Source organism: Lactuca sativa, chromosome 2 (genome assembly GCF_002870075.4).
Source record: "Lactuca sativa cultivar Salinas chromosome 2, Lsat_Salinas_v11, whole genome shotgun sequence".
NCBI lineage: Eukaryota > Viridiplantae > Streptophyta > Magnoliopsida > Asterales > Asteraceae > Lactuca > Lactuca sativa.
In genome coordinates, this window is record NC_056624.2 from 165,764,836 (window position 1) to 165,780,669 (window position 15,834).

Below are 15,834 nucleotides of genomic sequence, written 5' to 3' on the forward strand. Positions count from 1 at the left end.
TTAAGGTTCTGTTTAAGTTTAAAAATTAGATTATATTTTAAATAAATAATTACATGTATCGTACGGTACCTTCTTATAGCAAGTACTGCTATACGAGCTCGAACCCCCACGATTCACAATTGTTTGCTTTTCACGGATTTTTTTGTTCCTTTCTGAAGCAATTTTGTGTTCGTCAGTTTGAAAATACTCAACTGTCTTCTCCCAGTTATCAACAAGCATACCATCCGGAGGATTTGCCAATGCTCTCGGGATATCTTCATACCCTCCGACCATCTTGAAATATTCTTTAGCGTCGGCTTTACGCTCTCGAAAACCTCTTAACAAGGCTGCTTGAAAACTCTCTGTCAATAAAGTAGCTTGTGCATCCTGGTACATTTGATTGAGATCAAACTTTGTCTACAATAAAAAAAAAAAGTTAACCAAGAAACAATTATAGTTAAACCTATAAAATATATTTAAATAAATAATTACCGCTAAATGTTGTAATACAGTGTCCTTTATATCAGGGGAAACTCTTTTCCAACTCCATTTGTCGAAAGGGACCATCTGCCACATTGTTTTCCCAACTTCTCGGGAAAACATGTCTCCCGCCTCTCCTACGGGATTAAATGTGATAACCCTATCAAATTGCATGGGTATTGGTTTCCCCTGGTTCTGCAAGATTGCTTTTTCAAACTTTATATTTTTTGCTTTTCCTCGAGCTTTCCTTCGGGCACGTCCCTCAACTACAAATGTAATTAAAAATTATTAGAAACGACATTTAATTTATGATAATTGAACAAAAATAGTAAATAAAAATTCATGATAAGACTTACCGTCCAGCTTGTGCTGGCCAGGACCTCTACCACCTGGGAAAGGTGGGTCCTCAGCTCCGTCTCCCCCATGTCCACGACCCATGACAGCAGCCATGGTAAACATAAACAACAGCCACACTCTCATCATTTCCTGAAAAATTATAAGATTTACAAATACAATTTTTATTATAGATACACATTACATAGAAATAAACATTTAGATAGGAATAAACATTTAGATAGGAATAAACATTTCCATTTAAACTAGAAATCCAAATACAGTTCATATTACAAACACATATTACAAATACATATTACATAAGAACTATTCTAATCAGAATCTTCCTCATATCCTTCAGTGTCTTCTTCGGTATCATAGTCAGAATCGGTGTCATCGTAATCAGTATCGCAATCAGAAACATCATTGACTCTACCAGTTGGCGGAGGAACTTCAGATGCACTTTCTACATCAACAATGACTCTAGGAATGTTTTGAAAGTACATGCTGAAATCGATAAAAAGTGGAGCATCGGATGAAGAGATATTTTGAAGTACATCGACATCGTCTACATTTTCGTGTGAGACATTGTCAACATTTTGAACAAGGTCATCGTTCGATGGTAGATCCCAAATACTTCGATGATTAACATGCTCGACAACACACCGATGATTATTGTTTGGCTCTCTGATGTAGAACACTTGTTTGGCTTGTGACGCATATATGAGTTGATCATCTTTGTATGCTTCGCGTCGTGTGTCGATACTGGTGAAACTATCACTAGAAATAACTCTTGTTCGAGTATCAAACCACTTGCAACGAAATAGTACAGTTGAATAATCATGTGTATACCTCAACTCTATAATCTCTTCTAACTGGCCATAATACTTCTCGCCTTTCTCACCCACCGCTAAAACCCCAGTGTTTTGTGTTGTACGTTGTGTGTCACGACTAAGTACCATAAACCTAACACCATTGGTTAATTAATTTGGAGTTACCTTGGGTAAAAACTAGAAGCTTTCTAGTTTTTGTATATAAGTTTTTAAACAATTTTATAGGTTTTTTTTTTTTTTTGTGTTTTTTTTTCAAATTATAAAAATAATGTATTTTTTTTTCAATTATAGCATCCTACTTATAAGAAAACCACATACTTTTACATACGTATTATGTTGTTGTGTTGTTTTTTTTTACCGTCGAAATTAAAATGTATATAAGTTTTTAAAGATTTTTATAATTTTTTTTGTGTTTTTTTTTTCCAATTATAAGTTAACTATATAACTTATTGGTTAATTAATTTGGAGTTAGCTTGGGTAAAAACTAGAAGCTAAGTTTTTAAACAATTTTATATTTTTTTTGTGTTTTTTTTTTCAATTTATAAAAATGATGTATTTTTTTTTCAATTATAGCATCCTACTTATAAGAAAACCACATATTTTTACATACGTATTATGTTGTTGTGTTGTTTTTTTTACCGTCGAGATTAAAATGTATATAAGTTTTTAAAGATTTTTATAATTTTTTTTGTGTTTTTTTTTTCCAATTATAAGTTAACTATATAACTTATTGGTTAATTAATTTGGAGTTAGCTTGGGTAAAAACTAGAAGCTTTCTAGTTTTTGTATATAAGTTTTTAAACAATTTTATAGTTTTTTTTTGTGTTTTTTTTTTTCAATTTATAAAAATAATGTATTTTTTTTTCAATTATAGCATCCTACTTATAAGAAAACCACATACTTTTACATACGTATTATGTTGTTGTGTTGTTTTTTTTACCGTCAAGATTAAAATGTATATAAGTTTTTAAAGATTTTTATAATTTTTTTTGTGTTTTTTTTTTCCAATTATAAGTTAACTATATAACTTATTGGTTAATTAATTTGGAGTTAGCTTGGGTAAAAACTAGAAGCTTTCTAGTTTTTGTATATAAGTTTTTAAACAATTTTATAGTTTTTTTTTTGTGTTTTTTTTTTCAATTTATAAAAATAATGTATTTTTTTTTTCAATTATAGCATCCTACTTATAAGAAAACCACATACTTTTACATACGTATTATGTTGTTGTGTTGTTTTTTTTACCGTCGAGATTAAAATATATATAAGTTTTTAAAGAATTTTATAATTATTTTTGTGTTTTTTTTCCAATTATAAGTTAACTATATAACTTATTGGTTAATTAATTTGGAGTTAGCTTGGGTAAAAACTAGAAGCTTTCTACTTTTTGTATTTAAGTTTTTAAACAATTTTATAGTTTTTTTTTGTGTTTTTTTTTTCAATTTATAAAAATAATGTATTTTTTTTTATTTTTATTTCAATTATAGCATCCTACTTATACCAAAACCACATAGTTTTACATAATACATAAGAAGGTGAAATTCACATACTTTTACATACATATACCACATATACATCAAATACAAATACACACAAAATAACATCCTATTTAAACCAAATACACATAATTTCACATATATACATAATAACATCCTATTTATACCAAATACAAAAGTTTCACAATCATATATCACATTTACAACAAACATACATACATTCACATACACACAATAACATTCTACTTATAACAAATACATATAACTTCTACTAATATACCACATATACATCAAACACACATACATTGGAATATATATACCAAATTCACATATATTCAAACAAATACAAAATATACAATCCAATTTTCACATATGACAATTATCACATAATTTCACATATAAATACAACTTGAAGCTATACAACTAATTGCAATTAAATAACCACAAACAAAAAATCGAATAACTTGCTTCTAATCCAAAACAATACCACCAAAAACAAAAATATGAACAATTTATTATCATTCAATCACTACATAAAGCTACAAATCAAAATTCATACAAAATAAAAAAGAAATCATAAAAAAAAACTTACCTTTCTTCAACAAATGGAGGTACCTACAAATTGATCCCAAAGCTTTAACCACTTGCTTGGAACAATGCTTCTAATCCAAAACAACACCACCAAAAATAAAGAACATGAGCAATTTATTATCATTCATACAACACAAAAATGAAATCATCAAAATAAAACTTACCTTTCTTCAAGAAATGGAGGTAGAAATTGATCCCAAAGCTTTAACCACACCTAGGGACACTTGCTTGGAACAATGAGGGGAGAAATTTGCTTGAAAGAAGCTGATTGAAGAAGAAATCGGAAAAATGGTGAAGGAACTCGAAGCAAACAGAAAGGGAAATGAAGAGGAACTGTAATCTGCGTGCGTTTTTTTTTATCTGCGATCATCAATAGCGGCGACACGTTTAGCGGCGACGCGAGGATCAATACCGGCGACAATTGTTAATAGCGGCGACAAACTGGAGGGAAGGGTACCGCGACATTTTTAGCAGACAATTAGCGGCGACTTTTTTAGAGTTTTAGCGGCGACATGCGTGTCGCCGGTATTAGGTTAGACCGGATAAGGCACCCCACCCGTTGGATTGGCTATCTCATCGAACGGTTGAGATGCAATGTAGGGGGAAAGTGCGGATTCGGGTGTCAACCCTTTAGCGGCGACACTATTAGCGGCGACAAGTGGCTTTACCGGCGACTCTAGCTAGAGTCGCCGGTAAAGCCAATAGTCGCCGCTAATAGTGTCGCCGCTAAAGGATATATTTCTTGTAGATATAGTACGAGAGTCAGCCATTAGCGTATATACCCATGTCGCTTCCAAAATATTGATATATATGCATGGCTTAAAATTTAAAGATATTTTAATGCCAAATAAGTTTCTCAAGGTCATAATTGTAAGGCATTATGATATATTCATAGCGAGTATGTTCGTGGTCTATGTGGCCACGAACAAAAAATGTGAACATCATCCCATACTTTTAGCGGTGGAAAATTTGTGGTCAAATGTGGTGGTGAGAACGGACAACATCCAATATAAATTTTTTTCTCTCTCCATGTCTCTCTACCTGTCTACATTTTAATTAATTAAAATATTTATATATTTTTCAATTTAAAAATAAAAAAAAATAAGAAGAATATAATGGTGAGTATCTCATAGGTTTAATGATTGAATATGGTGATAAAGTGGCACCCACCACTATAATTGTTAGTAGTGGGTATAACGGATGGTCTAAAGCCTAAATTAAACTATACTTCCGTGGATCTAAGGTACGTATAACTTGAAAATATGACACAAAAGGATAGCACTAAAAACCAAAAGGGCCATAAATCGCTTTTGTGGCCAATTGCAGTTAAGAAATGTTATTAGAATCTTATATCGTCGAATAGTTTTTAGATAAACATGCATTATAAACGTAAAAACGATTATTGGAATATTTCTTGAAATGGCTGTACAATATTGGGAAATTGTTTTTTTGTACAACAACATCAATCAATCCGTGGTGTTTCAAACTTATTCAAAAGACTATTTATGATTATTTCTAAGTAAAATTTAGATATATACGATGATCTACCATAGGGTAATCAACGGATTACAACTCACTTAAAATAAGGTTTTGCATACAAATCAGATGGTATTTATATACGTACTAGGCTAGCTTGTTTAAATAGTTCAAACCTGTTAGTAAATAAGTTTTAATATATAGTTCAAACTTGTTTAAATAGTACGTATTTTATATGCGTACTCAGAATCCATAGTTGTGGCTCAAAAAAACTTCATTAACATATCCAACAGATTAACTGGACAATATGACATGAACAACACAATATTTTTCCAAGGGTGTTCATACCACCACATGAGAAAAATAGAAAAAATGGCTTGATGAATTACATTTAATATTTCGAAAAACTTGATACGAAGATGAGTAAACCAATGGGTAAAGCTTCTGTTGGTGTTTGCGATACGGTTTAATATTAGCGATTTCAAGAGAAGATAGACAAGAAATCTTGTTCAAGGCAAGGAATGGTCAACCCCATGTCGTGGTTAAACCCAAACTCTTCCTCAGCTTGACGTAGCAGGATTTGGAACCCTATGTCATGTAGGCATGATATCGGTATGATGTATCTGCTTCTTCTTTCTCCTACGTACACTACAAAGTGTCCTCTAGGGACGTCAGTTGGGTAGCCATTGTCATCATCTTCAATATTTGAGCCTTTCTTGATGATTCTCTTGTCGGCTATTGCTTGTGTTTGTTTGTTGTGAGATCTTCTAAGACCCATTATGAATTTCTTTGTGTGTGTAATGGTTAGATGGTGGTGGTGGAGGTGGATTGGTACGTGGTGATGATGGTGGTGGTGGTGAAGGGATTTTATAAGGGAGTTGAGAGGCAAATGCATGTGGAGGAGAGGCAGGGGTACGAAGGTGGTTTCATAAGAAGGTGTGTTTGTATAATCACTATAATGACACGGCTTCATGCCACTTTGGCCTAACCCTACATTGCCACCTTTGTATATGACACCAAGACCCGAAGGGACCTTTCATTTATTTATCAATATGTATGCATTAAAAGCCATATAGTTTTGAGTTTTGACCGATTCACTTATATAAAATCGATTAATTTGTACTATGTTTTATTTAATTATAAACGGGTAAAAAGGATAAAATCAAAAGTTTAACATTTTCTTTGGGAACTAACATACACTTAATCTACACCGGCTGTTTTGACCAACAAGAGATTTTCAATTTTTTGCTAAGGAACACATTTCTTTAAAATTTTGGTACTAATGGGCATCAAAAGTTTAACTAAAACAAGAAGACTTAATGCAAAAAATAGTTCAGATTGTATTTATAATATATTTAATTTCTAAATCCCTTTACTCCAGATTAATTATATGATTATTATAATTATTGTCGTCATATAGTTATTGTAGTTATATTTAATAGATTAATTATTTATAAGAGAGAAAAAAAGATTTATGGGATATCCCAATCCATATCAAATAATTACTTTTTTCACATAAATATAATAAAAATAAATAACATACTAGTAAGAAAGTTGTGGACAAGTTAGCTTAAAACCATATTAACCCCAAAACAAATCACATGACCTAATAATATCGCGTCCGATTATTACTCATGTCATCATATACTAATCTCATCGTAAATTTAACAAATATGATGTATTTTTTATTTTATTTCAGAACACTGTTGATATTCTACGACACCATTATTTTCTATATATGTACGTATATGGTATAACAATAACTTTATTTTTATTATTATTGTTTGATGTTTGATATTTCAACTATTTGAGGATTAGTGGAATGTATTTTTCATTGTTATGACTTATGATGGCTAGCTTATAAAAAGAATTAATATACCCACATAAAACAAGTATTATTACATGGGACTTGTGTGTATGGAGTTACGAAGACTCGTCTCATATATCTAAGACTTAATCTTGATTAAAAGGCATTTTGATAAACCTCATTCAAAGATATATGCCAAAACCACATCTAAAACTTTTCGACAATCAAATTTATTTCCAAAATCGTGTCCATCTCTCTTTCAAGAGATCCAAATTAGGCTGTGCATAGACCGCATATCATGGGACCAAAACTTACATAGCAATGAAGGTACCACGTGTAAAAAGGTGTAACATTTATTTTATCGCAAACATCTAATGTTAAATTTCAACAATCCGAGTTAATATGTGATACGTAAATTAGATATACAGGGTCCTTAAAATTTGGGTGAAATTGTTAGCGAAAAACACCCAAAAATGAAAGAATAAGTTCATGAAATGTTGGCTTTGTTGTTAAAAAACAATTTTAATTGTTATATTGTCTTTATAGTGATGTGTTGTGAGAAGTCTATAGATAAAACAAAAAAAAAAAAAAAAAAGGAAAAAAGGAAAACAACCAACTTTGTTGGGTGCCTGATCTTTGGTCCTGATCGATATTGACATATTACGAGCTTCTGTTATTTGTGCTTTTAGTATTTAATATGACGATCTACTTGTAAATCTTAGTTTATTTATATTTATAAAAAAACAACACTGATATACATTTTCATATACAATCTCAAATTTTTATAATTTGTATTTTAATTTTAGTTTGGCTTTATTTCTTTTTACTACATAGTTTCATATGTTAGGTGATGAAATAAATTGAGTCATATATCTAGTGCAAATACAAAATAGATAAGTATAAATAATGTTGAAGATTGTTTATTGGTTATTAAGACATCTTTTTCCCTACATATGTTATTACTATTTGAGATGTTTTATACAATTCTTTATTCGAATCTTTCATCCATATAATGCAAGATTAACTATTTGGGACGTTTACAAAAAGGGAGGGTCAGCAAAGAGTTGATAGTCAATCAACCTTAGCAATTTTGGATAGTCCCATGCTCCATAATTGAAGATGGATACATCAACACAGCAAATGGTTACAATATTATGACTTAGTGAACACTAATATGAGATGCCACTAATAATGTATATCTCCTAATTTAATGGAATTACAATCGAATAAAGCAAGTGTGATGTGGCCTTTCAACTACCTTCACATGCTATTGTCACAAAGGACATTCAAGGACACAAGTTCTTGAAAAGGAACTTTTAACCAAAGTACATAAAAGGACAATTCAAACCTACAAGATAGCTCATTTACCAAATGAGTTCACAAAGATTCAACGACTCTTGACAAAAAGTGAATTCAAGAACATATATCTACAATAGTTCATTCATAAACCAAACAATACATGGAAGTAGATGATAGTTTAAGGGGTTGTTTCTTTTTTCCCATTAAGTCTTGTGCTGATCGGATAATGATATCTATCTGATAAACCGTTGCATATATAAGGTTTGTTTCTTTTCTAGACCACAAAAGCCGTTTGAATTAGATTGAATGACCAATTTATCCTTACATTTCAACAAACAAAATTCAAAATATTCTTCAATTTTAACGTGAGAGGAGTTCGGAGGAAAAAAGAAAAACGAAAAATTGGTAAAGGGTTGGTGTCTGAATACGTTATTTCAGGTTTTGTGGCTTAACTCGTCATTATGTCATGTCCCTAATTCAAAAAAAAAAAAAAAAAACACAAAGTCATTTTAATTATTATTTAAGCTTAAAGTAACATAAATTTTACCCTACGCATCAAACATACTCAATCGCCTTTTTTTTTGGAAATGAAACTTCTCTAACGAGGGTTTTCGGGCCAGTTTTCGCGCACCGACTAATCCCCCGCTGCAGACATGAGGCTTTGCCTCATGCCCTGGAGTCACTGCAGGCGAACCTCCATGGCCACAAGGGCTTAGTAGTGTCAGGATTTGAACATGGGTCAATAGGTTATCCACCATATCTTCCACGTGTCTTACCAAATCACCACAACCCAAGTGGTTCTCAATCGCCTTCTCAACTTCATAATATGATTTTGCTGACACGTGCCTCTACAAGTTTTCATAGCTCATCAGCCTCAAAGAATTTGGTCAACCATTGACGAAGTGGATGATCTTTAGTGTCTCCTCTTTTCTTCTCATGTCCATCTTCTACATTAAGATTACTTAAAGCTAAGTTCAAAGTTGCTGGAACACGTGGCACAATTACAGATGGATGACTAATCACACAAGAAACTTCTCACAAGGATTTGGGAAAACAATCTCATCATAAGATTCAACCATCACTGGTTTCTTGGTTGATAAAGGACCATGTTCCACTTCAGAGTATAACTTCAGATGATGAAACCAGAAGATTTTTTAATGACTGAATCGTTACAGACATTGTCATAAAACTTGAAAAGATTGAATCAAATCATCAATATTTATTGACTTACAAGTCTAATTGCTTATCAGAGACATCATCATGGAAGAATATTAAGATTGCTATTTCAAATTAACCCCATCCACGTTCTGTTAACTCAAATGGAGGTGATTCTATTACTCTCCTTAAGTTATTGAAACTTGGATGCAATTGGAAGGCAACTTTCTTGATAATTACACTTAGGTCCTCGTTTGTTGCTCGACGTACACAAACAGTCCATATGTGAGATTGAGTTCTAGTGTATACATATAAGAGAGAAACATTTGAACTTTTTATTAAAATGTACACTTTAAATCTTATTAAAGAATCTTAAAGAGAAAAGGAATGTCTCAAAATTAGATTCTACTTTATCATGGATTCTGAATACACCTATATGTGTATGGATGAAAAGATTCATGTGATAATTAAAGTTAAACTTCGTGTCTAGATGCAGATGAACAACATAGCTAAAATTAGTTCCAAATCAAGCTGGATCCAAGTTCAATTTTCACTCAGTTTAGTCAATCTTGAATGTTAGTTTGATTGATTCAATTAGATTTCTTCCCTAGCGTTCTTATATATTTATACAATTATATAAAATGCATATTGCCCTATCTACGAGTTAAATAGTTTTTAATAGAATATTAGCTCGATCCCCACATCAATCGACATCTAGCATCAAATGTCAAAATTTATTCACTTTTAACTTTAACAGTGATGAATATCATGAGCTTAATAAATATTAATAGAAGAAATTTTTGGTTATGTCGAAACGTAACACGAAAAAGAAACAACTTTTTAGTTTTAAAATCAGAAGTGCATTTGTTGAGGGGATGATCATACGACGACAAGGTATACAGATGTAGACAACTCAAGAGCTACATGTATGAATTACCCCCCTAATACTGTAAATTAACGAGTACCTTGCTATCTTCATCTTCAATTTCCATCATCTGGTAGTGCGTTGAATATGATCCTTCTCCGGCATACGAACGACTGTCATTTTGATCACTCAGAAGCGAAACGCCAGTCATTGCTTCGTTATGATATTGCGAAATTTCACGTCCATATCGATGTGTGTGTGTGTGTTTTCACTATCTTAGAAGCAAAATTTTTAACAAAAGTGTAAGTCAATGAGGGTTTTGTAACACAAAGGCATTTGGAAAAAATATTATGAATGTTATTGTGATATAATCTAAAAACTGATCAAGATTCAAGCACATATATTTACTAAAATGATCATAAAGGGAATACGTAATCAGAAATTTATTTTATTCGGAATTTAACAAATTAACCGTCTAAATTGTAAAATCTACATCGTGCATTGGTCAGGGTAAAAGTTTGTGATTATCTTAAATGAAGTTCAAAATGCTATCAACAAAAATAGCTAAATAACGGGCTTGGTCGTTAATCACATATTATAAAAACATATAAAGAATAACATTTGAAATAAAGAAAATTGAGTAAATTAACCCATTTAAACTAGTATTTTTTTTTTAAAATAACCTCTTTTTTTTTTTTTTTTTTTTTTTAAATAACCTCTTTTTTTTTTTTTTTTCAAAATGACAATTTTCTTCGTAATAGGACATTCCAGAGTTAGGGATTTATTTTGGAACACTGCTGACCACATTTTTTTCGGAATATGGCATTCCAGAGTCACAGTTTCATTCTGGAGCTCTACTCCAAAATAAAAATCTTCGTATATTCCGGACTTACATACTAGAGTATCAATGTCCGAAACAAAAATCTATGTATGACTGTCAGACTCATACTTTGAAGCGACAACACGGAGTCAAAGATGCATGTATCGGAGACTTGTTCCGGACAGTTATTCCGAATTACAAACCTCAATTTTTGTCCCCTACATATATATGTGTGTCTATATGTACTTAGACGCTTACTTCCGATCAACTATAATTATCTCTTATACTTTCTTGAAGATGAGTTTGTCATAAAGTAAGCACGAAGAAAACTTTAACAACCTACTTGTTTATCTACATAACCTTAAACGAACCAACCCACATATTTACACTCACATCAAAACTAATGTGATGGATAGTTTCCAAGTTTTTTTTGGCTATTAAATGTGTGGTGTATTTTTTTCCACATTTTTATTCTTTCTTTAAAATTCATAATGTTTCTACATCTAAACTAATTGTTTTGTGTTCCCAAAAAAATTACAGATCCATTCGTTCATAGGTCGCTTGTTGTCTGTCATCTTCATATGCAGTGTTCGTCTAAGAGGGGACTGCCTAAAAATAATATTTGTAGCGGTTGCTATCGACAGGAGCAACCAGACCCTCACTATAGCATTTAGTATGGCCGTGAAAAATAATATCGACTGTTGTACCTGGTTCGTTATGAAGTTAAATGAAGCTCTTAGAGAGGGTTGGTGTAACACCGGAAATTTTCATATAAATTTTTCGTTATAAATTCACTTAAATTCTCATATTACATTACACAAAATCCATCAAATTAACAAAACACAAATCCATCATTGTTTGATTAATAATCCAGGATCCTCCAAAACATAACTCTTCATCTCATGTGTACAATCGAGCCGTCGCCTTCCCGCGATCCTAAGAAAAACCTGAAACACATAACACATAACACGATAAGCACGAAACTTAGTGAGTTCCCCAAAATACCACATACAACTCATTAGCCACTCGAGGCTATAACTCTGTAAGACCCTCTTGGTCAATGTATCTCAGTGGGACTCTCCAGTCCCACGACTCGCTGGACCCTTTGGTCCGGTCTCAGTGAGGACCCTCTGGTCTCACAGCTCGTTGGACCCTCCGGTCTGATCTCAGTGAGAACCCTCCGGTCTCACAGCTCGTTGGACCCTCCGGTCTCATAGCTTGTTGGACCCTCCGGTCCGGTCTCAATATCACATAATATAACATATATACCACACAGACAAATGCACAACTCAAGTAAGCACATAAGACCAATATATACACAGATTACAATAACAACATAAGTCACAAAGACAGTATGCACGATAACACATAACACATTATAACACAAGTAAGACCCTCTGATCGATAATGTATTAAGACCATCCGATTAATAGTGTAAATAAGACCCTCCGGTCAATAACACAAATAAGACCCACCGGTCACACACAAGTCACCACACATGTAAGTATCGTGAGAAGACTCACCTCGGATGACGAACAAATCCCATAAATGCTGCTGCTGTACACCAGCTTCTAACACTGAGCCAAACCCACAAATAATCTCATTAGGATCCAAGACCAAACCTTCACATATTAGGTCTAAATATGGTCCACCAATCCGGCCCATAAATAACTCAAGCCCATTGCGCCCACCAAGGCCCAATACCAAATAGGTCCACAAAGGTCCACTAATGGCCCCACTATGGCCCAATTTTCCAAATTGGACCCAAACCCTCATATGAGCCTTACCCTAAAGCCCATCTAAATATTTTGGTCCACATAATTGTTCTTGGATGGCCCATCAATAGCCCAATCACCAAAGCCCAAAAGAAAGGCCCAAGCAAAATTAGGGTTTTCACATAAAATGATGATTAGGGTTAAGTGTTTCTCACTTAACCCATTAAGTCCATCACTCCACTAGGCTATTCACACAATGAAATTGGACATAATTCACAATATCAATCTAACAGTCCAACCGCGGGTCCCGGTAAAATCCAAACTAACAAACCCAAAAATTAGGGTTTTCTAAACCCTAATTAGGGTTTCTAGCCCAATCATGAATCACCCCAGTCCAAAATTAGTGTTTAGGTCCATTAGGGTTCCACTAGGTCGGGTACCACCCTGCCACCTCGGGCAGTGGTGGCCAGCGGCGGCTCATGGCGACAGGGGGCGGCGGCCACCATTACTAGTCATGGTGGTGGTGGTTCCTGCCCAAAAAGTGCTCAAACATCCTCACACTTAAAATACACACGCATACAACCACCAACCATGGCGGCCGGTGGCGGAAGAAAGCGACAATGGGTGGCAACCACCACCTTGAGATGGTGGTGGTGGATTTTCTGGTCCACTAATTTGCATATAACACCTCAAACACTGAGAATAGTAAAAATACTCGATCATAGACTTACTCAGCAACCTCACAGGCGGCTTTCATAACCGGAATGGGTAGGAACGGTGGCCATAAGGTCACCGGCGGCAGGCTGTGACGTTCCACGATATCCAAACAGCAGAAACGAAGAAGATGAAAGAAGGTGGGTGGCTAGCGGTCTTACTGAAGCTTTCTCTTCGCGCACTAATTGCACAGTGACATACACACGAACTGCTCAACTTATCTCGACACTTCTCCGATGGCACACAACCCCTCCGACAGCAGGCGTCATTCGTCGGCACTAAAGTGGCGGCGATGACTCCCGACATTGCAACGACGATAGATGGCACTCCCATGGCGGCGACTGTAGATTCGTTCCCTAGGGTTAGCCTTGAGTCGCATAAACGAGAGGGAAATAGAACACAGATAGATCCCGCTCCCTTCCAAACTTCCTTTCGTTTTTGTCACATTTAGCCCCTCCTTACCATATCTTCTTCAAACTAAGTCCAAAACTTGTGTTGTAGATTTGAACTGTCATACTTTTTCATGTGGGAAATGGAGCAGTCTGGGTATAGCATGAAGTCATACTATTGCATCATCATGTTATCCAAACATCACTGAGTTCGCCGATATGGTTCAGATATATTATTAGGCTGATGTGTTTCGAATTACCTACTAGGCCCAAAATGTTCACTTTTTTCCCCTCCATTTGAATGGGAAATACCAGACCCATTGATGGTTACTTTATTGTCTATGTAAGGGAAACCCAATTAATTATGTTTGTAATCGATATTTGGAGTGATTAATGAAAGATATTATTATCTCCCTAATTTTTGTTACATATTGAAAACATAGAAAAACATAATTTAGAAGTACCATAACTTATTAAACATAAAAATAAAAAAATATATAATTTAAAAATATGGGACATCTTTTAAAATATCTCAAGCATGTTCGTATGGAAAATCAACCCTGTTATTTTGATGTCTGTATTCCACCCTTACCAGCTACAAACTTACTTGTTCATCTTCATCCATTAATTGGCTGTCGATCTTGTGATAAATTTTGATAAAATTCTTCACCTTTGACCGTATGTCTAGAAACTTAGCCTTCACTTATTCTTCAGTTCGATACTTCGGTGTTAGGATACATATTTGTAGAGAATATATACTTTGTAGTTATTGTTTATATGCTCATTGTAGACAAACAATCTTTTCTAAGTAAGTGTAAATAATATAACTTAGAAAAGTTGATATGTCAGAGTTTGTTTATATAGTTAATCTAAAGATATGCTGATGGGAGCTCATATGTCGAAGACTGAAGATCATCCCCTGATGACCAAAAGACATTGAAGACACTATGAGTACGAAAGGCACTGAAAGTATTATCAACACAAAGAGCATTCATTGAAGACATGATCAGTATGTCCATACAATAAAGTATTTACAGTAACCAGGTGATACACTGAAGACATATTGATGACATATTTGGCCCTAATGGAGTTATCAGCATGTGAACTAACTGAAAGCAGTGTCAGTACGCAGAGCACCATTCACTGAAGACTTGATCAGCTGGTACCGATGACTGATCAGTGTGTCTATACACTGAAGTGATTATACTATTGACACATTGATCATATGATTCATTGATACATTGATGACGCACGTTGATGGCTATACGCTCTATTAAAGTTGAAGCTACTCTACCTGAAACTGACGTTGATCAGCATGACTCCCTGACATTGATGCCCTTGATCAACATATGAAGTTTTGATGCTGATGTACGAATATGGTTCAGATCATAATTACTTGGTGAAGAAGTATTATGAAGATCTTATTTGATTTGTTCCTTAAAAAACCAGATCTTCATTTATCATTGAACATTCAATCCCTTCAAATCAAGTATTTGAATTAAATAGAAGATCTGGAGAAACGAAATAACTCTTATCTCTTAGTTTTCGACTAGTATTTATACTATCCTCTCTCATTATTTAAGAGTTGATGATTTATTGTTCTGAATCGTTGCACTTGTTCTCTCTATGAGAACATTTTTCTTAGCGAAAAAACCTGATAAATAATATTGGTTATCATTATCAAATACTTGTATTATTATTCTGCATTTCTATTAAATTCAAACACGATTGTTAGGGTTTGGAACCAATAGGTGGTATCAGAGCGGGCTAGAACATTCGTTCTAGGATCTGTTGAAGATTCAGAAGTTCAATCACTATTCAGAAACTCGAAAATCAAAAGAAGAAGAAGAAGAAGAAGAAAAAGAAGATATCTTATACAATCCTC

General features: G+C 33.6%; 1 protein-coding gene and 1 pseudogene across 1 annotated transcript; both read right to left on the reverse strand.

The window, feature by feature from the left end:
• Positions 1-5,441: 5,441 nt before the first annotated feature.
• Positions 5,442-6,093, reverse strand: LOC111913321 (auxin-responsive protein SAUR50). Its single transcript, XM_023909039.3, has one exon. It carries the CDS (start codon positions 6,078-6,080, stop codon positions 5,667-5,669), a length of 414 nt encoding a protein of 137 aa, XP_023764807.2. The 5' UTR covers positions 6,081-6,093; the 3' UTR covers positions 5,442-5,666.
• Positions 6,094-8,750: 2,657 nt separating this feature from the next.
• On the reverse strand, positions 8,751-10,522 carry LOC111913371 (transcription initiation factor TFIID subunit 14b-like; annotated as a pseudogene).
• Positions 10,523-15,834: the final 5,312 nt, after the last annotated feature.